The 25,962-nt window shown below is 41.8% G+C and overlaps 1 protein-coding gene across 2 annotated transcripts in view; it reads right to left on the bottom strand.

Moving 5' to 3' along the window:
- Positions 1 to 25,962, bottom strand: part of PAN3 (PAN3 poly(A) specific ribonuclease subunit) — a 99,478-nt gene that overhangs the window by 26,942 nt on the left and 46,574 nt on the right. For both annotated transcript variants that reach the window (XM_019530132.1, XM_019530133.1), the window contains 6 exons: positions 16,497 to 16,744; positions 14,472 to 14,576; positions 13,475 to 13,532; positions 11,049 to 11,210; positions 9,456 to 9,572; positions 9,271 to 9,372 (listed from right to left, as the gene is read on the bottom strand). In XM_019530132.1, coding sequence (XP_019385677.1) covers positions 9,271 to 9,372; positions 9,456 to 9,572; positions 11,049 to 11,210; positions 13,475 to 13,532; positions 14,472 to 14,576; positions 16,497 to 16,744 — 792 coding nt within the window. The remainder of the gene's footprint in view (positions 1 to 9,270; positions 9,373 to 9,455; positions 9,573 to 11,048; positions 11,211 to 13,474; positions 13,533 to 14,471; positions 14,577 to 16,496; positions 16,745 to 25,962) is intronic.

Here is a 25,962-nt window from a genome sequence, read left to right on the forward strand (position 1 = left end):
AGCACCCTGCACTTGTCCTTGTTGAACCGCATCCTGTTCAGATCCGCCCACTTCTCTAACCTATCCAGGTCTGCCTGGATGCAGTCCCTGCCTGCCGGTGTATTCACATTACCCCACAGCTTGGTGTCATCAGCGAACTTGAACAGGGTGCTCTCCACACCCTCATCCAGGTCGCTAACGAAGATGTTGAACAGCACCGGCCCAAGGACTGAGCCCTGGGGGACTCCGCTGCCCACACCCTCCCAGGTTGACATCCACCTATCCACCACCAAAATTTAGATTTACTTCTTGTTACCTCACTCAGCCCAAGTCACCTCAGCTGAGACTTGAACCCAGATCTTCCACGTGGTAGGCAGGAATGCTGCCACACAGCCACCACTACATACTTAGTTTTTGCTCTGTCAGGAATATTGTGAAAACAGAGTTTTCAAAACTATGGTGCAAACAGAAGTCTCTGATTTGAGGTTGGCAGTATTTTCAACTTGGGTTTATTTAGCTTGTCTGGTATTCCAGGCTACTGCTCAAGTGCTGATTTTGCTTATGCTGCTCACTTCCCTGCTCTGCAATGTAGACAAAAACTAAACCAACTGAATGGTGCTAATCCTCCACTGTCATCTGATAATTCCCCCACTCTCCCCATGTACCAAAATCAGACATGTTTTGTAACTCACAGAGACAGACTCAGTATGGTTCAGCTTACCATGGAACATTCCCCCAGAAGTCCCAGCAGCTCACATGGGTGGATGTAGTCAAGTGGACACACTTGGACATGGCTTTGCAATCTGGTTATTCACACATTCACAGCATGGTTATGCCACACCAGATAGCCATCATCCAAGCAAAGAGTCTTTTCAATAAAGTAGAAAACAATGGAAACTTAGGAGGAGCAAGTAAAAAAAAAAAAAAAAAAAGATAAAAATGGTCAAGACTGGATCATTTAAAAAATAAAAGTTTTTTGGCCCAGAGGCATTTGCTGGTGATGAAGAAGGTGCTATATGGCATCCTAGACTATTACACAAAAGACTAGATGCAAAAGCTATAGGAGGAAAATTTTTGGATAATGTTCACCCTCTTCAGATCAGACAAGAAAGGAAAGAAATTATCTAGTTCTAGTTATATGTAGTGGAATTCTTCTGTCTCTTTCAAGACTACAACCTGAAAGACTTCAACATATGTTTAGTTAATGATTGAAAAGGTTAGAGAGATTTTCAGAGTGGCAGTTCTTATGTGAGCAAGTCATTTATTTCTTGTTAAATCAAATAAAAGCCCATCACCCTTGCTTTTTGTTTTTTATTTTTGTGCTCTGAGGATGTCAGTTGTGCAAACTTTTAAAGTATAACTATGATCTAAAGCAAAGTGAGGAACAAAATGAGGAAGTGGTTCCCAAGGCAGGAGGTGGGGTTTTTTTTGTGTTCAGCTAAATGTGGTTGTGACTCAAGAACACGATCCTGGATGCATGCTAAAGAAACAGGCTGGCTAGAGAAAAAGCTTCAGGGAAACCAGGGAAAGCCCTAACTGACCACCTAGTCTAGCCCATTAATATATTTTTTTAAGTTCAGTACTTAGATTTCTGTTCCAGATAAGCTCAATCACACTGTCTGAGGCAATAAAATTCAATGGTTGAACAGAAAAAATAAGAACAAAGTTCTTTCTTACTGCAGTTTGTCTAACAACAAATACCCTGCTAAACTCTTGCCAGCTACTCAGCAGACAGAATTCTGCATACAACTATTCAGCAGCAGGTTGTTTAATTAAAAACAAAAACAAAAGTCCCAATGTTTCCCAAATATGAATGTATTAGAGCCACATTCCAGTTTCAGACTGCAGATTTTTTAGGGCCCCATTCCAGTTTCAGACTGCAGACTTTTCTGTACTGATAATATAGATGTTGAGAGGGAGATTCATAACTTGGAAACTAGTTGGAGCTTTTGAGTCCTGGAAAGCCACAGGCAATTCTGGACTGCAAGACTACCAAATCATCTTGGTATTTCTGCTAAAAAAGTCAGAAGTGAAGCAGTTTACGTTTAAAGCACTACTTTCAGAGTACTTTCAGAGTTGGCACTCTGCTGAGAGAAGGCAGAATTAATACTCTGTGGGTACGTGCTAATGAGAAGCAATAAACTCCAGTGCAGTTTGCACTGTAGTTTATTGTCCCTAGGCACCATGTTTGCCCATGTGCCTCGGACCGCAGCAGGTTGAGCCAGTTCAGAGCAGCCCCCGCTGGCAGGAGGCCTGTGGGAGTCAGCCTGCCAGCCTAGGGCTGCTCTGACCCAGCTCAACATGATGCAGAGGCTGTGGCACAAGGGTGCTCCAGTGCAGGGTTAGCCAGCAGACAGCCCCTGCACTGAAGCACCCTCATGTTCTAGCCAGCTGGGTCAGCATCTACATGTGTACTCCGGCGCACTAAATAATGCTGTTGTAGGATAGTACTTGTATTGACAACTACAGTGGCACTTATTAATTTACTGTGGCCTAATAGGGCCGGACACGTCGAGGCTGAGAATTTACTGTGGAGCTAATTAGGCAATTTTGCAGTAAATATCTAATGTAGACACACCCTATGCTATTACTTTTAGGTTGTTTTTATATTCAGAAAGGTTTGTGACAATGACCTCCACTACTCAGATCTTCATAGTTATGTGGAAAAAAAAATTAAAAGGTGAATTATTTTCTGGAGGACAATTCTGTTCTGTGACAAGGACAGATGGACAAACTGCAGATTCAACAACAAATAGTTCTGTTGTATAAAAAGCAGCTTGGTATGCCACCTATCTGCCAAAGAGAGCTTTTTTTATGGTTTTTTTGCCTTTGCTAAAAGGCCTATTTGCCATAAAGCAATATTAATGTAATCAAAACTATAAATCAGAACATACAAAGAAAGGTTGTTAAACAAATATTGATAATTTAGATTTTAAAGCACAGGTCAAAGGTTATTTAAAAGTCTTGCTTGTTTCTTTCTTCTCTTCCAAAGTAGAGAGGTGTTCAAGGGAAACTAAGGAGAGGGGAAAAAGAGGTACATTTTGGCTAATATTATTTCCTAATGTTTATTATTATTATTATTACAGCATTATTATTACTACTAATAATCCATCAGGCAAGTAACACCACACTGAAAGAGTCCATAAAACTTCAGCAGGAATTCCACAAGAATAAGTTACATGTAACTTAGTTCTTTCTAGGAAATGAAAACTGATAGCCAAAGCAAGGTGTGAGAATGAGAGAAACTGGAACTGTTCAAACAAATAGATTCTAAACAGACAGAAATCTTCATCTATTAAAAAGGAACATACTCCATTTTTAAAAATCATGTGAACACTGTTAATCTACTGACACTTTTCAGGTAATTATGAGAGCATACCACCTGAAAAAAGAAGATATATTATTGAAAAAAGAAGATCTATTATTGAGCAACAACAACACAAGGAACAGATTCTAAACAGCTATAAAGTAAATGATAACCATGTACACACAGATGGTGTTGAGCATAAAAATAAACCCAAGTTGTTACATCTTTTTTCATCTGTCAAGTGAAAGCTTTACACCACATCCCTTCCAATAAAATTGTGGAAGAGTGTTTGCAGATGACATAGCAAAATGAAAAAAAAAAATAGACCACATTGTAACACCAGAAAGTGACATGTGAAACAGCTATGTGACCACAGTCCTTTTCTTTTAACCGTCAAAAACTAGCTCTCTAAATTGGTATGCTCGAGACAAATATGGTTGCATGTATGAAAAATTCTTTGAATTCTCTATTTGCTGATTCACAGCTTTTATGTACTGAACATTTAAAAGCAATGGAGCCATTTAGAGCTGCATAGCACAGAAATGCCATCCTCTGTACGTGGAAGAGGCTCTTGCTGTGATGCTTTCAGGAGTCGTGTAGGCAGCCACACCGACACTCTTGAGGAATGGAAAAATGTTGTATAAGGTAGACAAAAATCCAAGAATTCAAGGCCCCCTCTACATGTTACATGTATTACATGATTAACTGGTTACCTGAGAAATTAATTTAGACCGACTACACATGCAAAATAACAATGATGCCATAAAAAGGTCCAACCAGCTATAAAGACAGAGCTCAAAAACATGCAATAATGTTATAGCTGTCGCTATCCAGCTTTAATTTGCACATGTAGCAAGGGGCTGAGAGTGGCTTGCAACTGCAGCCAGGACTGGGAGTCCCAAAGCTTAGGTGTCTCTCCACACCCATATGGTCCCAGCAGCTATGGACTCTTGGTCCCAGCAGCTCACCACAGCACCCAGGAAAAGAGGCTCTTGGTCCAATGGTGCCCCACAGCACCTGGGAGGCATCGCTAGGATCAAGAGTCTGGAGAGACTAAGAGACTCTTGGTCTTGGGAGCCACTGGGTGCTACTGTAGCTGCGAGTCCTGTCAACTACAGGACTTGCAGCTGCAGAAACTTTCTACATGATGGTGCAGGGACAGCCTGATCCCGGGCTCCCCCTGTACTGGCAATAAGGCAAGTTAGGATCTGATGCCATCTTGTAATGCATGTCATGCAAAATAAACCCATGTTGTTGGATCTTTTTGCATCTGTCAAGTGAAATGCCTGTCATGCATGTGGGGCATTCATGGCAGGAGGTGAGACTGAGTGGAACACGCATCAAATCTTATCATGCCTTTATCTGAATGTCTAGAGGGGCCCTAAGCTATTTTCTCTTGAAGAGCACCTTTTATGGTGCCCACTCTCAAAACTACAAGGCAGCAATTATCCTAAAAGATGAGCCAGGGGAAAAAGAAACCCCAAATATAAAGGACTGCTTCGGCAAACATGGTTATTTGACTAGTCTCTTCTAAACACCAACTTTTGCACTGACTAGTTTGAAGTGGCTATTCTGAAGATCCCAAAAAGGATAGTAAAAATAGCTGAAGCAGAAAAAGGAAATAAAGTTATTATCAGGGATCCTGGTTTTCCGTTTCCTACAGAAAATCAGAGAAAACCACCGATTCCCCATTTTTATCAGAGAAAACATGAATTTTCCCTTTTAGCAGAGAAACCTGCTGATTTCCTGCTTTTGCAAAGAGCTCTACAGGCTGGCAGAGTTTCAGCCTGCAAAAGCTGATGGCAAAAAGGGTGGGAAAGCTCCAGCCCAGCCCAGAGGGGGAGGGGAAGGAGAGGGGGAAGGGCAGGGCCTGAGGCTTTTAGTCACTTCAAAAGGTTAGGTCAGGCTCACTTTCCTTCTGGAGCCCGTAAGGTAAGTGGGGCTTGGAGAGGGCTGGGGGGTTGCAGGGCAGGGCTCGGGGTTGGGCGGGGAAGCTGACTGGGGGCTGAGGGATGGGGAGGTGTTGGGGAAAAACACGGAGTGCCCGGCCAGCTGCACACAGAACACGAGCAGCTTGATTGGCCCAACTCAGTTTGGCTTCTCCATGACCTTAAGGGAAGCCGCACATGGAGGTGCTGAGCCTAGTCAGGCTGATCAAGCCGCTTGCATACCACATGCAGCTGAGCAGACACACTGACAGGGAGTGGGAAGGTATTGGGGGAAGGCCTAAAGTGGCTGCCCAGCTGGCAGCATGTTAAACCAGAGCCACCCTGGATTGACCGCCGCATCCTGCGCCGCTTGGCTGCCGGAGCTGTGTGGCCAGCCGTGGGCAGGCAGCGCAGGGTGCAGCTATGGCAGCAGCAGTGAGGTGACGGTGGCTCTGCAAGCAAGCGGCACAGTTGGCCAGAAGGGGAGAGGGGCTCACATACAGTACATGCAGTAGCTGCCACTACCACGCCGTCTTCCCACAGGCAACCACACAGCTCCACAGGCGACACACAAGTTGCCTGGCCGGCTGGGAGGAGGTGACTCGCATGTGGCAGCCACCACCACTGCCAGTCATGCCCTGTGCCACTTGCCTGCGGAGCCATGCAGCCAGCCGCAGGAAGGCAGCGTGAGGTGCAGCAGCAGTGGTCGTGCGGTGGCTGCTGCTGCATGCAAGGCCTCTGCCCCCCAGCCAGCTGCGCTGTTTGCCTGCTGAGCCATGCCACCTCACTGCTGCACCCTGTGCTGCCTTCCCATGGCCAGCCACACAGCTCTGCAGGCAAGCTCTGCAGCCACACAGCTCTGCAGACAAGTGGTGTGGGGCATGGCAGCTGAGGGCAGGGTAGTGGTGGCAGCGGCTGCTGCATGCAAGGCCATCCCCGCCAGGCAGATTGTGCGAGGCCTGCAGAGGGGTACTGCTGCCCTCACCCCCCATTACAGCCCTGCTTCTGGGAGTGGACACAGATATAAACTCCTCCTCCCCTTTCTGGGTCTGTCCCCCCAGCTCCTTCAGTTCCCTTCCCCCCCAACAAACTTACCTGTTGGGGTGTATGACTGTGCCTGTGGGGCTGTTGTGGGGGGAGTGAGGGGTACCAGCAGCGCTGGGGAGGCTGTGGGGGTGGAGTGAGGGGCACCAGCAGAGCTGGGGGGGCACTGTCAGGGGCTTTAATTTGAAAGACAGATTTTGGGGTTATCAGAGAATTTGCATTTTTTTAAATTAGGGGAAAACCAGGATCTCTGGTTATTATTCAGGAAGGTATTTTATAACAATACTTCATGCTCCCTAATTATTCTAATATTATAAAAGCCTAAGTCTGTCTGTAATACTTTATTCCCACCCTGATTGGCTGACGGAAACAGCCAATCACAGTGCAAAGCATTCTGACAGAAGCCTGTCCGCCATTGAGACAGTGGGAACACAAGGGACAGAGCAGGGGGTGGGGGACCAGGCCAGCCCCCCTGCCCTGCTCCCTGGAGGTGGCGGCAACAGAGCAGATTGAAGGGGTGGGGACAAGGCCAGAAGGGCTGGAATTACCTCCCCACAGCCCTGCAGGTAATGCTGGGGGGTGGGGAATGGGCCCGAGCACGGGAAAAGTTGGCCTGCCATGGCAGGGCACAGGACAGCAGGCCTGGCCTGATGCGGCAGCAGCTAGGGGAGGGAAAGAGCGGGTCTCTTCCCCCACTTGGGCCTGGGTCCACTCCTCCCTCACTTGACCCTGAGCTCACTTCTCCCATCCCTGAGCGGGCCCAATATGGGGGTGCAGCCAACGGACAGGCTGGGGTATCGGCGGTGAGAAAGCAGTCAGGAGCAGGACCAGAAGGGGGGCCGGGGCTCTGTCCCCACTCACTCCCCCCCATCATTCTTGACGGGCGATTGGCTAGTTATATATAAATGCCTAGTTTCGGTTTTAAAAAAAATTAAAACCTTCTTTCCCAGGAGATCCCAATTCCAGGTCTTATTTTCAATATATTAGTCCACACAGCCAAAATATATTGGTAGCTTCCTTAAAGTTTCATGTAAAATTTCTCCCATTGCTGCTGATCCAAAACCAGAACTCCTTCGAATTAGAAGGCCAACTATTTCCAGTCTCTACTCTAGGATACCACTAGAGAGGCATGGCAAGAAAATAACAAGGTAGATTTATGTGGAAATTGAAAGCCACCTGTGGAAGAAACACAGAACTAAAAATAGCAGTGAGGACTACGTACTTATTCTGCCACACTAATTCTGTATTCAGTTTACATGGGTTGCAATTTTGTTATTAAATAATCTCAGGACTAGATAAATCAAACTGGGTTCTTTTCTTTTGGTACATCACAACTTCCAGAATTTTTATTACTGGTGAAGTTTTAACCATATTTATACCCATTTGACTCAAAAGACAGATCATTCTAAATTGTATCTGCAAATTTGTATCACAGCCTTTCATACACCAGAAACCCACTAGACCTCTGTCATATTGAATGTAATAGTTTGAATGCTTGTAATAAATACCCATTAGCCAGTTTAGAAAAAAAGGCAAAGTTCATCTTTTTATCTAGTGTCATTGCTTGTTTCTGCCTATGTGGTGAATGTCTTGATTCTGAATTCTATCTTTAGAGGCCATGCAGTGAACATGCTGAATGTCTTGGTTTTTGAATATTATCTCTAGAGGCCTTTAACAAAGTTAACCTAAAAGCAACCCTTAGGTAAACATTCCGAGAGATCGAAACCTAGGGACTTCTGAAAAGGGGTTGGCAAAAGACGTCACAGCGGTGTTATGGAAAATCTCCGAAAAGCAAGAATATGAACTGACCACCCAGCAGAAATCTGTTAAAAGATCCAAGCCCAAATTTGGAAGTAGTGACAGGTTTGGGTAGGAGGGGCCCAAGATGGCAACTCACCCAATAAAAACTGTAACCTACAGTCCCAATTTGGAGGTAACTTCATTTGCAGAACACCCAAGGAAAAATCGCAAGTGTAGGCCATATCAGATCGATCACCTGAACCACCCTCTCCGTGAACAAGAACTTCCGTTCATGCTGAAGCCTAGGAGCACCCGAGTGGGACCGAAGGAAGGGGACTTGTTCCTATCACTGCTGAGACCAACCCTAAAACCATAACTAAAGAATGAAAGTATATCTGGGGATTTGATTTCTAGGAATTCTAGGATTGTAAGTATACCATGAGAAATAGTAGTATTGATTCCAATTTAACCTTTACTTGTAATTGTAGTTGTTTTCGTAATACTAATTCTTATAGCATTGTTAGGGAAGGATTTCTTAAAGCTAAGCAGTGTTATATGTGTAGCAAGGAAATTTAAAATAAAATTGTGTTGTATGAATTAAGTGTGCAATCATTGTGAAATTGTGCAATCAACCAAATATTCCCCCAGCCAGGCGCATCAAACGAATCAGTAAATTGTGTTGGATCTTTCTCTATTCCATAACCCATTAGAGACAACCGATGTGAATCTGAGGAACTAAAATATTAAAATGTATGTTTGTAAGATGCTCAGAGTTCTTTAAATATTTCCTCTTTTTTCATATCTAAACAGTTTACATTTTCAGAGGACTATAAAAAATAATTGCCTAATTAGCTCTCTTAGCTCCTTTTGTAAGCGAGTAAGAATCCCTAGGTTACAAATGGGAAAACTTCAGATGCAGCTATTAAAGGGAAGAGGTTTCAAAGGCATAAATATGACAGATATTTTATTGGCAATTAGAGAGCTGTTGTTCAAATTTTTGAAAATCTCACTAGTAAATGATGTGCCAATTGTCAGTGACAGATAGGACAGATAAATCCCTATTCCAGATCCCATATGCAATATATCAGACCACATAACCAAAAAGTAACAGTAACTTCCTTACTAGCTTCATGTAAAACTTCTCTCATTGCTGCTGATCCAAAAAACAGAATTCCTATGCTGTTAGAAGGCTAACTTATTGATCATTACTTAACTTTTCAACCACTTAGACACCTCTCAAATATTAGAGGAGGTTGAACACATTTTCCTTACCCCACTTCCTTTTCGTGAAATAGGCATCAGCACTTGGATCATTAAAGTGTCTGCTCATCATAGTTTCTCCTCCAGCATGAAAATCGTATGCAAACACAAGAGCTTAAAAATAAAGACACAAATGACAATTAACTCAAATACATCCTGTAAATTACCTTAAAAGGTAAATTCCAGAAAAAACTTACAATGTTCTCCAAATGCTTTAGTGGTAAATACTTCACGCAGGGTTACAATATTTGAATGTTGAATTTTTTTCCACATATCAACCAATACCATGCATTTTGTATTAACAAGACGAAAACCTGAAAGGAGAATAAACCTAGTTTAATTTTTTTTTTTTGAACCCTTACATTAGGGGCAGGCAAAATACAGCCTATAAGCTGGATCTGGCCTGCCAGGCCATTCTATCCAGCCCATAGGCCTCCTCCAAAAAAACAATTATTACCAGCCTGCAGCTGCCCCTCGAGGCAGGCTTTCAGAGGTCATGTGCCATTGGACTGAGCGGGCTCTGTGCCTCCACCTCTGTGGGGCTCCCAGCACTCTAGCTGGGAGTCCCACATGGAGGCACTGAGCATGATGGCACCTGACTGGACAGTGTGCGAGTGGGGAACTCCTCTCTGCAGTGCCAGGAGCCCAATATGGAGGCATGAAGCCAGTCCGGCCCAGCCCATCAGCGCACCCTCCTGGCTCCAGTGCCAGGAGCCCCTCGTGCTGGCACAGAGCCAGCCTGGCCAGTCCAATGGCATGCAGCTCCTAGAAGGAGAGCTAGGAGTCGCACATGATGGTATGGAGCCCACTTGGCCCAATGGCACGTGTGTGTGGGTGGATGCGTGTGAGATGCATAAGGGTGGAAGGGGCGGGATGTGTGGGTGAGTATGGGCCCCCATGCCCCTCCCTTCACGGTGCAGAGCCCCCATTTCCAGTGGCAGCAGCAGGCAACGGGCCCTGGGGGCACTCATGCCCCATGGCAGGCAGAGCTTCCTTACAGTGCACAGCTCCAGCTGAATCCTGGGAGCCGCACATGGTAGCACAGAACTGGCCCAGCCCGGCATATGCCTTCAAACCAGACTAAACTGACTCCATGCCACCACGTGCAGCTCCCAGCACTGCAGGGAGGAGCAATGTGCCATCAGGCCAGGCTGGGCTGGCTCTGAGCCTCGAAGTGGGCTTGCAGCACTCCAGCTGGGAACTGAAGGTGGAGGCATGGAGCTCACTCAGGCCAATGGCATTCGGCTCAGGAGCTACAGGGAGCTGCATGTCATCAGGCCAAGTGGGCTCTGTTCTGCCACCTGAGATTTCTGGGACTCAGTTGGAGTTGCACACTGTTGTGGGGCTCTGCCTGCCACAGGCAATGGGTGCCCCAAGGGCCCATTGCCTGCTGCTACTGCTGGTGGCAGGGGCTCTGCACCATGGGGTAAGCATGGTGGGGGGAGTGAATGTGGTGGGGGGGCAGCCCCCCACAAACCCCAGCCCTACCCACAAACCCCACACATACTCCCATTCACCACCCTGTAAATAGCCCTCCAGGCAACATAATTGCCCACCCCTGCCTTAAGACTTTAATTTTAACATCCAATCCAAAAATACTGAGAAATTAGCAGTTTTACCGATATAAAACTTTGCTTATTCGATTCCAACATGATGAATCGTTATCGTGGCCCCCCTTTTTACCAACAATAAAATTTTAAATGAAAACTAATTCAAGGCTTATACTAAGAATTCTAAACATATAGGTAGCACTGCAGTTTAAAAAGATGACAACTTATGACTTCTCTCACCATGTATCCTCCGAAGGCAATATGGTAGATCATCTTTGCTATTTACAGCTTTGTAGCATGATGTTATATACCCAAAGTTGCTTGTTTTCTGTATCCGATTGAGTGGTGGCAGTGGTTCTAAAGGGAAAAGGCTGTGGTAGCTGTCAACTTCCGTAGGGACTGCTAAAGCAGTTTATAGAAATATATTAGACATTAATTACAGTCGGGGGGAAGAAAAAAAAACATTATAGTAGCTGAGAACATCAACTGGACTTCAAGTCATTAAAATGTCAAACAATACTCTTTGCATTGTGTCTTAAAAGGCAAGCAAGAGAAAGTTAACACACGCAATTCTCGCTCTGATACAAACATCATAGTTTTCTGAGTGTTTTACGTAGTAGATATAGATGTCTTCAGAAAAGCAGTATTACCATATTAAAGGTAAAGGTAAAGTTGGGTACTGTGAAGTGCCAGTTTCATTCTAACATTAAACCAACTCTTATATAGGTGAGAGGAAGCAGCATATTGGCAGCTGTCCAACAAGCTGCCACCTTTTTTTGGTTTGCCTTGAAAATTTATTGTTGCAGGTACTGAGGATGAAAGATTTTTACCCTCCCTCCTATGAAGCAACAAGGATAATCACCGGTATCCAACAGGCCTCATAAATATCAACCTCTCAATCAATTCTTTGCTTACATCAGAATAGAATAGATAAGAACATAAGAAGTGCCATACTGGGTCAGGCCAATGGTCTACCTAGCAGAATGTCCTCTCTCTGACAGTGGTGGGAGTGGATGCTTTGGAGGGAGAGCAATGAATCAGGTATATCAAGAATAAACTATCCTCTTTGTATTACCCTCCCAGGTATCCACCCTCATTAGTTCAGAGATGCCAGAGGAAACATCTTCAACAGTCCTGTTTGATAGTTATTAATAGAGCTACTGTTCATGAATTTGCCTACTCCCTTTTTACAACTGGCTATACTACCTGCCTCTAAAGCCTCCTGTGGTAACGAGTTCCAGAGATTAACTGCACGCTGCATAAAAAAGTACTTTCTATTTTTAGTTTTAAATCTGTGTCCTACTAATTTGAGTGACTGCCCCTTACCTCTATTATTCTGGGACTTAATGAATAATTATTCCCTGTTCACTTGGTCTATTCCCTTCATTTTATAGACCTTTATCATATTGTCCCCCAGCCTTCTCCTTTCCAAACTGAAGGAGAAGTCTTTTCAGTCTCTCCTGGTAGGGCAGCTACTCCATGCCCCTGATCATTTCTGTTGCTCTTTTCTCCAGCTTTTCTAATTCTATGGCATTCTTTTGATGCAGAGAGCATGGTCTCATACAGACATTCAGTTTCTCCTGCTCTCCAAGGAGAAACCATGAGTGTACAGACATGGAAGATTTTTCTCCCAGAGCAAAAACAACCACTTTGGGAGAAAAATAACCTGAGAACAACCCAGGTTAAATCACTCCCGGCTCAGCTCCTCCTGGGAAAAAATATACATGTTCTCTTCTGAGAGCACCCACAGTCCTGTAACCTCCCAGGACGCTTTGCTCCCATCCTACTGTCTCTCTTGCAGTTTTTGCCTCTCAGACAGGCAGCAACAAGCAGTGGCATTGCTGGGCCCCCTCAGCTAACCATTGGCGGGAGGCAAAAACTGCAGCATGTTGAAAACTGTGGTTTTCACCTCCCCACCAATCAGTAGCAAGCGACGAGCAATGGGGGCCCTCTGCCAATCAGCGGCGAGGTGGGAGGCGCATGGGGGAAACTGCAAGATTAAAGGAGCCACTGTGCAGCACACTTTTGCTGTGATTTTGGTAGGACCCTACCTATGAAGGTTTATACCTCTGAACCAATTAGTCTCTAAGGGCATTTATACATGTGTTTCAGGAACGGCGGGGGGCAGGGAGGCACTTTAATAAGACAGGCTCTGGGAGCCACTAATCAAAATGCATGGGGAGTCACATGCATATCAGTGTTTGTGCTGAAAAACGGCGGCAGGGGCAGTTTAACCAAAGCTTGTTGAACAAGCTTTAGTTAAAGCGCCCCACCCCCATTTTTCAGTGTGGGGACGCTGATACACATGATGCAGATAATAGAGCCAGGTTCAAAAAGGGATTAGACAAATTTATAGACAACAGAGCTATTAAAAGCTATTAAACAGTATAGTTGGAGAGGTTTCCTTTGGCATCCTTAAACTAATGATGGTGAAGATCAGGGAAGGTATGACAGAGAACAGATTACTCTAGATATACTCTTCTATTCACATGTTCTGCCTCTAAAGCATCTGCTCCTGCACTGTCAAAGACAGGACACTAGGCTAGATGGACAATTGGTTTGACCCATTATGGCACTTCTTACATTCTTATGCAATATTAAGTGCATAAAAGACTTAGCTATTAATAAGCACAAGCCATTAATATTGCAACTTTCTAGTTACTTACCAGGAATATCAGCTTGATCAATCTGAGCCATTGTTATTAAATGTCTGTTGATCAGCTCCTGAGGAACAAATTATTTTATGTTTTCAACTTTAAGGCTATATATAATTGGTTGATCATCTTTGATAAGTTGACATTATAATTCCTTTGAAGGGCCAGCTTCCTATACTGGAATAGCTAGCTGATGTGAGGTACTCTGAAAAAAAAAGTTACCAGCCTGCAAAAGTTACAGACTAAACTTATGGTTTCCTTCTACAGAAAGGTCATTCATAAAAGGTGGATTGAGGCCATGGGAGGCCACCCCAGAACTGCTGCTTCTCAACAGATGGAGACTAGCATCAAGAAAAGTATTTCCCCCGGCCCTAAAGAAGCCTGAGGCAGAAGAAAGAATCTGTGAAGGTACATTAACAAGGCAGACATCAGCAATAGGGGCTTAATATTAAGAAGTACCAATAATCAGAGCAACTCAACTGATGCTTTGCATCTTGTTGCAGGAAGCAGGCAGGTATATGGAAAAACCTGAGGCACAGTTAACTTCATACCCAACTTTGTACGAATTATATATACCAAAGAAATAGAAATACATACTCTGAGCATGTGAACACGTCAGTGTGTGTAAAAGCATATACAAAATCTTCTGTAAGTGAAGATTTTCCTAAGTATAACTCTATTTCACTTAGTTTTATTTTAGAATTTGTTTAGAATGCAGCTAATACTCAAGAAGTGTTATGCACACAAATTTCAAGAGGCTATAAAATACTCATCTTTAAGCAAACTTTTGTCTTCTAGTACACATTCCTAATGAAGGTACTGCATGTGAAGGCAATGCTGTTATAAATACTTCTGTTTTTTGGTACTTCATCTATTACATGATTATATATAAATACTGCCTCAGCAGTTTTACAGTGGTCGTTTGTCTTCTACTGATTGTGGCATTCTACTTTATTTTAATAAAGGTATATGGATATTTAATTTAGATTTGTACACTATGATAACTTACCTGTCTGAGTTCATCTGCCATGAAGAAGGAAGGTGCATTTGCTTTTGGCTGCATATAAGCAACATGAGGTGCAGTTGGAGGGTAAATATGATAGTTTGGAAATACCTAAAGACAGATGCATTTAAATAAGACAGGTTTTCTTTAGAATTGGAAAATTTACTATTTTATGTTTATTTTGAACATTTCCTGATCTGTTGAATTTTGCAGTCTCGAAGTAGTACATACACTACAACTACGCGTACGATCATGGACTTGCAAGGCAAGCCATACGAGGAAAGGCTGAGGGACCTAGGCCTCTTTAGCCTAAAGAAGAGAAGGCTGAGAGGGGATTTGATAGCAGCTTACCAGAGGAGCGCATTAGAAGCTTCATAAAACAACTGTTCACTACTGTGCCCCCAGGGAAGACCAGGACCAATGGATACAAACTCCTGGAAGGCTGCTTTAGGCTTAATACCAAGAAAAACTCTTTCACAGTCAGGGTGTCCAGACTGTGGAATAAACTCCCTTCAGAGGTAGTGCAATCACCTACCCTGGAGGTTTTCAAGAGGGGACTGGACAGTCACCTCACTGGGGTCACTTAACCCCAGTTGTCTTCCTGCTTAGAGTGTGGGGGCCAGACCCAATGAACTGCAAGGTCTCTTCCAGACCCTAACAATCTATTAATCTACTCCCTCCAGAGGTGGTGAAAACACCTACTCTGGACTCTTTTAAGAAAGATTTAAGAAGATGCTTATGTTACTGGGATCCTTTGACCCTAGCTGACTTCCTGCCCTTGGGGCAGGGGGCTCGACTCGATGATCTTCCAAGGTCTCTTCCAGCCCTAATGTCTATGACATCTATATTCACTACTAATGTTACCTTAAAATAACAAACTGTCCTTTCTCCTTTTTTTGTAAATACAAGTTTTCCTTAATATGGCAGAAATGAAGATCATCTGTACACTCTTTATTAAAAATTACTTAAACAAGAAAAGCAAAAACAGAGAAATATTTTTTCTGATCTTTCAGTTGCAATAATCTTAGCTGTAATGCCTAAATATGACAATGAGATTTGAATTAACAATACACTTTAATTTTCCATGAGTACTATCCTTCCTTATAACCTGTGGCTAAATTAAAGAATTGCAAAGGAAAAGAACTTCAACTGGTCCATTTAAGTGTCATTTAGGTGGCATTTCTTAGTTGTCATCAAAACACTGCTAGTCTTTCGTCAACCTCTTACCAAAATTCTGCATGAAACTATATGTACAAATTTTCTATCTGAAGATCCCATGTCAGTTTCATTCTTACCCAAGCTGTACAACATTCTTTTATGTTTCTCCCTCACCATTGAAGTATTTTAGCATTTTTACAGTGGGTCAGACTCAGAAACCTACTCCTAATTGCCATTTGTGATGAGTCACAGTGCTCCATTTAAAAAAGCGCTCAGCACAGAGGTGAGGAAATGGAACAGTATAGAACAGGAGTGTCCCATGGTGGCCTGCTCCCAATGCCAAATCATCTGCCCTGTAGGACTCCCCACAGGTCTGGAAATTTGGCAGTGGGAGAGCAGCGGTACCACTCCCCCTCTGCCAAATGTCTAGACCTGTAGGGAATCCCAGGCCCTATGTGCCAGTTCAGGTATCTGATGCCAGTGTGTGGAGGTGGGAGGGTGTGGCATCAGGCCTCAGGGCCTGAACCCCACATATAGGAGCTATCCGAGGCTCACAAAGGCCAGATACTGGTGTACAAGGCTTGATCCAGCCCAAGGACTGGCTCTAATCCCTCATCTGGCCCGCAGGGCAAAAAAACCCACTTAAGCACTAATACACAGCATGAAAAGAAAGAAAAAAATCCTGCTCCATATCACTGTGATTAATCTTGAATAATGCCACCCAGCCTAAGAGCACAGGATAACAGCTTCTGGGCCAAATTTCAAGAGAATGCAAAAAACAGCAAAATGAAATACAACTCAAACATCTGCATTTTAGAGAAAAGCTAATTCAATACCTCCCTTACACAGTAAGGGCAGAAGAAACAAACGTACCATTCCTGTGAGGGGTGCTGGAGTTGTATCTGTGTAGAAATATGTTGTTCCACCCACAGTTTCCTTCTGAATCACCTGACCACTAGATGGAGGCTGGGAGACGGCGTTAGCAACAGAAGTAGAGGCACTAGTAGGCACCATATAATTTGCTGGATTAGGAGTATGACTTCTTCTTCTGGGAGCAGGAGATGTATGAGGAGTAATTTTAGGAGAATGAAGAGGAGACGATCCTGCAGACAGTGACATTCCTTAGGAAAAAAAAGAAAAGTTCTTGAGTAAACTTTTGCTCTGTGGGAAAGACTAACTTGCAACAAAATAAAGTTTCAGGTAGATGAGAATCACCTGCTATTTTTCTTAATGAAGATTTAAGGGGGCAGATAAGAAACACAGCTTGAACAGGTACATTATCCAAGGAAGGTTCATAAAAAGAAACACCTTTTAAAAAGGAAGAGGGATAACAAGTTGCACTGGGACCTTATGGCCTAGATTTAGGAGGAAGAATTAGGAAAATACACAGAATACTGTGTCAACAGGAAATAGCAAAGGTATCAAAAATGGGGTCCTGAAAAAAAGGAAGAAAGATAAAATTTGAGTATGTTTGAAGGGGAAGACCTGATGTAATTGTGCAGACCAGTGGTGTCCCAATTCATCCAGCCCTATAGGACAGCTGAATGGTTCAGGGTTGGTCTACAGATTAGATCTGGGGCATAGAGATTTGTCATCTATCTGGTTGCCTGCGCTGGAATTTGGTGATGGCAGCGTTAATTCTTGAGGCTCCCAGAGCCACCGCAACGACTGCTCTTCCTGGAGCCAAATTTTCAATCCCACAGGTAGCCTTGCTGGCTAAATGATATGGCTCTACACTCTGGATCTAGCCTGCAGGCTTCTTCACGGGTCTGGAAATTTGGTGACAGGACAAGTGGTGGCAGGGTGAATTGTCAGGGCTCTGGGAGCCCCAACAATTATTGCTGCCACCACTCACCACACTGCCAAATTTCCAGAATCCAGCCCATGGGCTGTATGTTGGTCACCCTTAATATTATAAACAATTAATTATCCAAGAAATCCAAAATTGTTACTTTGAATCCTCACACACAACTACAAGGCACAGTATCTGGAATACCAAAACACCCTACAACATGCCACTGATAAAAGTAGAGGAAACAAAAGCACTGCCAAGGCCTGCTTCTCCAACAAAAGGGAAAAAGTTAATTTACATGCTCAGAATTTCCAGCCTGTTTATGAACATTATATAATAATTTAAAGAGAGTAGTGTTATTCCCTTTTGTATGATGATCAAATACATAAAAACAGTAATCTTACTATAAACAAGAAAGTCATATATGATAAAGGTGATAAAACCTACCATAAATTTGGGCTGAGATTTTAAAGGAAATAAGGATGTTCATTACACCTGATAGAAGGTAGATGCTCCTTACTCATCTTAAAAATTCTTAGCCTTAATGAGTAAATTTATTACAGCAACAGGAACAGCTAATGGCACTGTACTGCATGCAAACTTTTATTGTTATTTAGGTAGAAAAATAAACTACTTGTTCAAGACCTAACAGAGAGAGGCATAAAACATACAGCTACTCCCTAACCCAACCTATTCAGCTCTTTATGAATTTTTTTTAAACAAACCCCTCCAATATTTGTTAGATATTTTCAGATTGTACAGCAGAAATGTCAATCCACAAAAATTCCAGGCAGTTTATTTTACTCTACTTAAACTCCTTCCTTAGAAAATCCCAGGATGAGTAGTTAAAGGTGAGTATTAGAGCTAGAATTTGGTATCGCTCAGTCTAGGTAAATTACTTTTCAGCAGAAGTAACATGTCTAACTTATTTCTCATTATTTAACATTTAAAAATTTTATGTTACCCATGTCCCTTTCTGTAAAACTAGCTAGTTTTTGCTTGGATTAAAAACTTAGCAGTGTGCAGTCATTAGAGATCAGGAATTTGTTTACTACATCAACTCTGTTCAAATAAGATGGCATAATATAGGAGTGTTCTGGTGTATCAGCCAGTAATTAGCTGACTTGATGATACACAAAGACACACAAGTTCTATTATAAAAATATAGAATATAATAGTTTTTCCAAAATCATATTCCTTTTCTATAACTATGCCATACCACAATCTACATTTACCAAGCATTAGAATGAGTCAAAAAATGTAATACAGATGCTAGTCTGGTGAAATTTAGGCCATGTTTCAATTCTATATACCCATGGAAAGCTAATGTTAGCTTTTTTTCATTAAAAAAAAGTTTCCATTAGTTTGGAATAACGCAAACTTTTCTTAGTTTCAAAAGAAGCAAAAGCTATTTTTGAAACAAATATTCTGATGATATTATTCAAACCATTTAAAAAATATGCAACCTAACTCTGGGTAAAATATCTGGTGACCAGGGAAGAGGCATTTATAAAACACATGCACAAATAATTCAGTCCATCTATTTCCTTCATCAAAAGTAGATACTTTTCAGATAACAGAGAGATTTCTTCTGCAATCTTCCATATCTTCTGAACTTAAGATCAGCCTTATCTTTACTATAACCCTTGGTGCATTTTCCTCCATTTTTGAGCTAGCATGGACTAGTTATATTTTCTAGGACTTTTTCCTTTTTATAAAAAACAGGGAATGCTACATGAACCAAGCTAGTCTTTCTTCTAGAATGGCAGCTTAACTGTTGCATTATATATTTTCTTTTCTATAATAAAAAAATATAAATTAGTGAGAGGGACTTTGAATGCTAGGTTTAACGCTTTGAAGTACTAATGTGTAGAGACATAATAAACCTTCCGCAAAATCAGAACTGAAATGACATTTAATCTGTTATTGTTACGTGTTTTCTGGTTTAAAATATTTAAAACATTGCCCAACTTGTAGCTTGTTCCAGAAGTGATCGTTACAATTATGTCAACGAATTTAACAACAATTTGTGACGAAACAAGCCATCACATTTTGTTTGTATGCCACAAACAAAGATTTTACCGTTAAGAAAACCGGCATTCACTGGTGCTTAAACGCTTACTACATATTACATGAAATAACCTAAAAAAAGAACTGCCATGAACATTTTTAATAATTTCCTCCCATACTAATGTGGGCAGAAGACAGTGATTTTATAGCCAGGCAATATTAATCTTAAATATGGCAGGAAAACCAATTAAATAAAAATCAAAGCAACTTTCACCTCAATATGTCCACAATATTTTTGCAATCCTTTTAGTCTTGGAAAGATAAGACAGAAATAATCTACTGCATGTTATTTTATGCTGCACAAACACCATTTTAAATTAAAAATATTTACTACTAATGATCTAAATGTGTGCCAAAGTTATCACTTCAAACAGTTTGTTAAAAAATAAAACCCTTCTTAAAGGAAAAAAGTATGCAACTGTAGAGACAGGAAAAGGAACTGCCACTCTGAAGTCTAAAATAACACATCTATAAAAAGCCTAAAAATCAAGTTATACCGTACTGTATATTTCTTGGTTTTGCTTTAAATATAGTTCAGGATCTGTGTTAAAAGTCTGCTTTGAACATCTGTTGTAAGTTTCTCAAAACCATCCTTGTGGGGCCTAGAATACTTGGACCCAGCTGTGGTTACACCAGTTTCATCCATTCCTCAATATTTATAAGATATTTCTATTTGCAGTAGTCAAAAAATGATGCATCTGAAGTTTAAGTTTCACTTGTTAAACAAACAGAGAGAAAAAGGGGCTGAGGGGCAAGAAAATGGAGATTATTATTATGCAACTGGGCAAAATTATGCCCACTCAACATCTCAAATCCACTTTCAGAATTTCAGTCAAGCACTTTGGCTTCTAAGTGTGGTTACCTTCTAAAGAATTTGGGCCCTTCCAGCTTGATGCGAATCAAGTGATGGAATAAGTATCAAAGCTAGATAGAGCCTACATACTGAAATGGTTAGAAAATGTAAGTTCGGGTCAGAAGTTCTCTTTACCTTGCTGGAACAGCAGAATTATTTGTTGTAAAGAGGTTGCTCTGGGCATCACCGGTAGTTCCAATATACAAAGGTATCAAGAGTCACTGGTTTTCATGTATTTATGCAATTTCCATTTCAAATTAATAATATGCAAAAATCTAAGTAGTCATAAAAAAGTTTCAAGCCTTCATGACTGCAAAGAAAATCTTCCAAACAAAAATAGTTGAACTTATGTAGTACTGTCTTGAGTTGGACAATCTGAAACACTGTAAGTATGTAAACTACATTAGCTTTTGTAGGAAGGTGGAGGGGCTAGACTCAAGAATATAAAAGTTACTATAAACTAATAATATCAATAAAATGGAAGAAAGTAGTTTTATTCCCTCCAGGAGTCATAAACTGAAGATTACTACAAGAAAAGAAAGAACTAGGAAAGAATACTACTACTAGGAAAGTAATGAAAAATAAGGTATAAAAATTAGTGTCAGAAATGAGCATGTTTTCCCACTGGCTGATACTAAAGGCAGTAAACCCCCCCTCCCCCCACTAAACAAGCAATAATAACTAAAGGCCAGGTTGTGGGACAATTGCTCATACAATTAGAAGCCTGGTTTCAATAGCATTGTATTCATCCATGTGAGTAGGGGATTTTGCAATCTATGTCTACAAGTTTCTTTATTTCATATATGCTATGGTTGACCCTTGAACCTTTATATAAAAATCCGGAATGCAAATGAAGAAGACACTACCACTATTTCTATCTTTACTATGGAAGACTGTTTAAAGGCCTAACCCAAAACTAGTGATTAAGAGGCAGTGACACTGAGGAACTTACTGTCAATATGCCTTTCTTGATCCTCAGACAGAAAAAAATCTTATCTACTAGAGGACAGATCTAGTGAGAGAGCTTCCCATTCTTTTCTTTGCTTTTGTCAGTCTTAGTTAACCACCCCCAATGTACTCTCAAAACATCAGTCAAATCTGGTGAGGTAAGCCACAAGACACTTCTCTTGCTTCATGATCAGTTGCATTTAAATTTATGACTACAGATTACCAAAGCATACAATACTTCTGGGTGAAAAAAAAAAGATTCAGACTGCCCAGACAATAACTGTTTGTAACCTGATTAGTAGACTGACGGGGACGTTTATAAGGGCTGATGGGTCACATGTCAAAAACCTCCTTATTTCTATGGGCTAATTCAACTTCCCATCATTTAATAGATAGCTTTGAATTTATGAATTAAAGGGAAAGTGTTTTGTTTAACAGTGATTCAGACTTTTCCCATGTGGCTCAACTACTAATCCAGATATTGGCAATTTCTAGTTAACAACTAAATTGTAACCTTCACTTATTAACAAAACAAGTGCATTAATTAAAAATCGGGTATCCAGGTTGTAGCCATATTGGTCTAGGGGCAAAATGAAATATTTGCCACCAAATATTGAGGTAAACAGACTATTCCAACCTTTCTCTGAGCCTAATCTGCATATAAAATGAACTGTTCCAAACATGAGCTTTTACCACGCCTTCAATTCTCCTATGAAACATGAACTTTAATTTCTACCCAGGAGAACTTTTACTATCTTTTCTCCTATGCCTGAAGAAGAGTGCTTGTGCCCCAAAGTCTGCAATTAAAGAATTTTTTTGCAAAAATCTAGTTGGTCTAATAAAAGATATCACCTCTACCATGAGTTCTTAATTCTCCTAGAACTAGTATTTTTTGATAGCAAATAAGAATTTATGTTCCTTTTCCTGATCTTAAAATCGCATTAGGTTTTCACATTATCTTCAGTGAAAGAGCAGATTAAAGGGGAAATTTAAAAGACTGCTATACGTCTACTAGGGCTCTGTGAAATTTTACCAGGCGTTTCCATTCGAAGCTGTTTCGATGCATTTCAAGCACGAAACCAAACTGAAATGAAACAAAAAGCTTTGAAAGAGCTTTGGAACTAAACAAGAGTTTTGAAGCCAGGCTTACTTAGCTTCAGTGCAGGTCCCAGAAAGCAGCGGCAGCCTCCTTTCATCCAACGTGCATATCTGGGGGCCCACACCTCCAGGAGGGCTGCGGGCAGGGCCATTCCTCATCAGGTGGGCGTGAATTGGGGCAACTGCCCTGGGCCCCACACTTTGGGGGGCCTCGTGGAGCCAGGCAAAGCAGTGGCAGTGTGGAGCTGCGCGGAGGTCCTTTGCATCCAGCTGCTTACTACTCCCCCCTCCACTGCCAGGTAGCTTCTTCAGGTTTGGGATGAGAGTGGAGGCGGGGCCCCACATGGGCTGATTTGCCTCAGGCCCCGAACCCTGCTCGGATTGCCTCTGGCTGTGCTGAACTCCTCCCAGGGGTGCCGGCCCCCAGATCTGCGCACCAGATGACAGGAGGCTGCCACTGCTGCCTGGGACCAGTGGCAGCAGCAATCTTCCTCGGTGCCGGGCACAGGCTGTGCCCAGCATGGGTCCCAGGCAGCAGCTGCCTCCTGTCCAGCGGCACAAAGATTTGGGGGCCCGCAGCCCCAGGAGGAGTCCAGCACAGCCCCACAGCCCTCCCACAGGTGCAGGCTCCCAGATCTGCACATGGGATGAGAGGAGGCTGCTGCTGCTGCCGGCTAGTGTCATGAGTTTTGCTTTGAACAGTTTGAAGTGCAGTTAACCAGAAACTTCTGCACCTATCTCCTTGAAACACGGCAGGCTTCATGCCTCGTAAGGGGCTACCATCCCTGCAATTTTCATCCAAATCAGGCAAGAAATGACAAAGTTTTAGGCATTTTCATGATTCTCTATTACAGTCTATAGGTGAAACGAGGCAAAACAGCGAAACAGTTTTGTGGAAATGAAATGGAACAGTGCTTCAAAATGAAACAAAGAAACGAAACACTGTCCCTTTGAAATCGAAACTAAACGGTGCCGTTTTGCACAGCCCTAATGTCTACCTCTATGAAAAGAACTGGTGATAGCTACACAAGTATTTTGTCAGCATATATTCTCTGAACATCCTATAAAACGTGCCAACACCACAGAGCATCTTAAAAAATGATATTTACTAATTAATTTGAATAGCAAAATTCTGATAGCACTTTAAAACTACTGACATAATACTGTGTAGAAGTGTAAAAAACCCAAGTAAAACACATTTTTATTTTACCCAACAATTGATTTTTCTAAAGAAGGGAGAAGGAAAGTGAAGATTATTGGCATGTAATGTCATTGTAACTGAAATTAAAGAGTAGGTTTTGCCCATAATTGCAATACATATTGCATAAATTAGAGCCTATATGCATATTTTGAGACAGGCCTCATGTGCATGTGAAATCAAAAAGTCCCTCTTTACTGTTAAACTTTCACTTAGGTTGTTTTTAATTTTTCAAGTTTCATTGTAATTGTAGAAAACGGAAGTGACAAAAGTAAATTGAAAACCTGCACACAATGCATGTTTATAAATTTAATTGCCAGTGAACTACCAATGGTAGGTACTGTGTCTCTCAACCATGCAGTTGGTCAAATGAAGGTATAACACCCCTTAAAACTACCCTCACCTAGTTCAACATTCATGTATGTAAATGTTGAACTGTTAAATCTAACGGTGACCCATGCTGGCTTTTATTTTTAAAAGTATTCGATAACAAAGCTGACCTTCTGCAAGAATCCTGTAACAATACCTGCAATTGCTTGGTAATAGATTAACCAGGTAATCATGCCTTAAGTGTGACACAGCTACACTTTCAAGTAATTAATGATGTGATAAAGCAAGCAATAAGCTACGAAGTTATTCTAAAACAGGTGTGCAATAAACTTTTGTATCTTGTTCTAATCAGGCCATTAACTGAACATGTAGCCAAGTGCTTCCCTGTAGCTGGAAGCCCCATCACCAATCAGCCACCAGCTGCTAGCCTCAAAGCTTGAAGAAGTGGTGGCAACACGGTCAGCTGTGGGGCTTATGGCGTGAAGAATGTTACCTCCACTGGTGAAGGGTTTGAGCAGGTGGAAGCATTCTCCATGCTGCCCCCACTGCAAGTCCTGCAGCCCATATCAGCTGCAGGGCTTGCAGCAGGGTCACTGCATGGAACACTGACCCCTCTGAGAGCCCCATCAGCTGCGGGGCTCACTGCTACAGAGGGGGACCCCAGGATTGTGATCCAGACTCCCTCTGCACTGGCGATAAGGTATGATAGCATCTAATGTGTGATGCTACAATCCTGCCTCCTGCCATGCATGTACGGCACAGCAGGAGGCATGATTGCATAGATCATGCATTAGATCCCACTGGACCTTTACCTGCACATGCAGAAGGAACCCTAACATTTGTAGTAACAAATAGTTTAAGATATTGCTAAAACTGAAATATTATTAATGCACTGAAACCATCATATTTCCTTCATGCAAGTTCTAGTCATCCTAGTGTTTTAGTTGTCTTAAAACTGTATACTACAATGGTAAGAATGCACAGGTTGTGAACAACTAATTTTATCCTCCTATCTATGTAGTGATCAGTGTCACGGTTCACTTGAAGTTCCATGCTTAAAATAACTGATTAATTAAGTGCTTTAAAGCTATTGTAAGCATTTGAAAGCAACTATTTAAAGTACATATTTTAATTAAAAACAAAGCTACCTTTTAATTGAGGATAAACTGTGTCTTTAGAAAAACATGATTTTAATGTTTTCCTCCTTTGGGGCCCTTTGAAATCAATGGATGTTGGCTACTCAAAGAATGAAAAACAACCTGAGCCATTAATTAGCTTTAAATTAATGTTGTAGACTAGTTGAATTGTATATACGTGTGCTGTTTTAAGAAACAATGCAAAGATTCTCTACACATTTTCTTCTTTGTCCACTAATTTACACGTCCACTAACCACAACCAAAGTTTATGTCAATATAAAGTATAAGTGACATCACTAGCAACAGAAGTACTGAAATTCATATTTTTATTAAGCACTTCAGTGTCAGTCACTCTTGAAAACTGAAGTATAGGTCACCTTATTAATTTAAGATTTGTTACAGACAAATACTACATATAGATATTTGCACTGCAACATCCTTAAGTAAAAGAAAACATTTATTTTTATTGCAGGTTTTCCATAATGCTTATTACCACAGTAGTTAATTGCTTCCAAAGTAATTAAATACACCTGACAACAGTGCTGCTCTTCTCCCTTTTCTACTAAGAAATCTTCTCCTTGAGCTGTAACTTAGTTTTTCTATCTTCTCCTTTACTTGATTTTTTCCTCATATGGTTGGGAATCAGGATCAGAATAAAATCAATCTTGTCCTGGTAGCTCAACTCCATCAAATTCCCTCACTCTCTCAATTGTTTGGGGGTTCTATGAGTTTAAGTTCTCTCAGACCAGCTCAAGTCTGTGCAAAGTCTGTTTTAATAGGATAAGTCACTGCGAGCACTTGACCCACATAGTGCAATCCATGAGTCAGACTGATGGGGCACTAGGGTCAGGAATGAATTTTCCCCTGGTCAGATTGGTACAGACTGGGGAGATTTTGCCTTCCTCTGCAGCAG

Source organism: Crocodylus porosus, unplaced genomic scaffold (assembly GCF_001723895.1).
Source record: "Crocodylus porosus isolate Cpor-Errol unplaced genomic scaffold, CroPor_comp1, whole genome shotgun sequence".
NCBI lineage: Eukaryota > Metazoa > Chordata > Crocodylia > Crocodylidae > Crocodylus > Crocodylus porosus.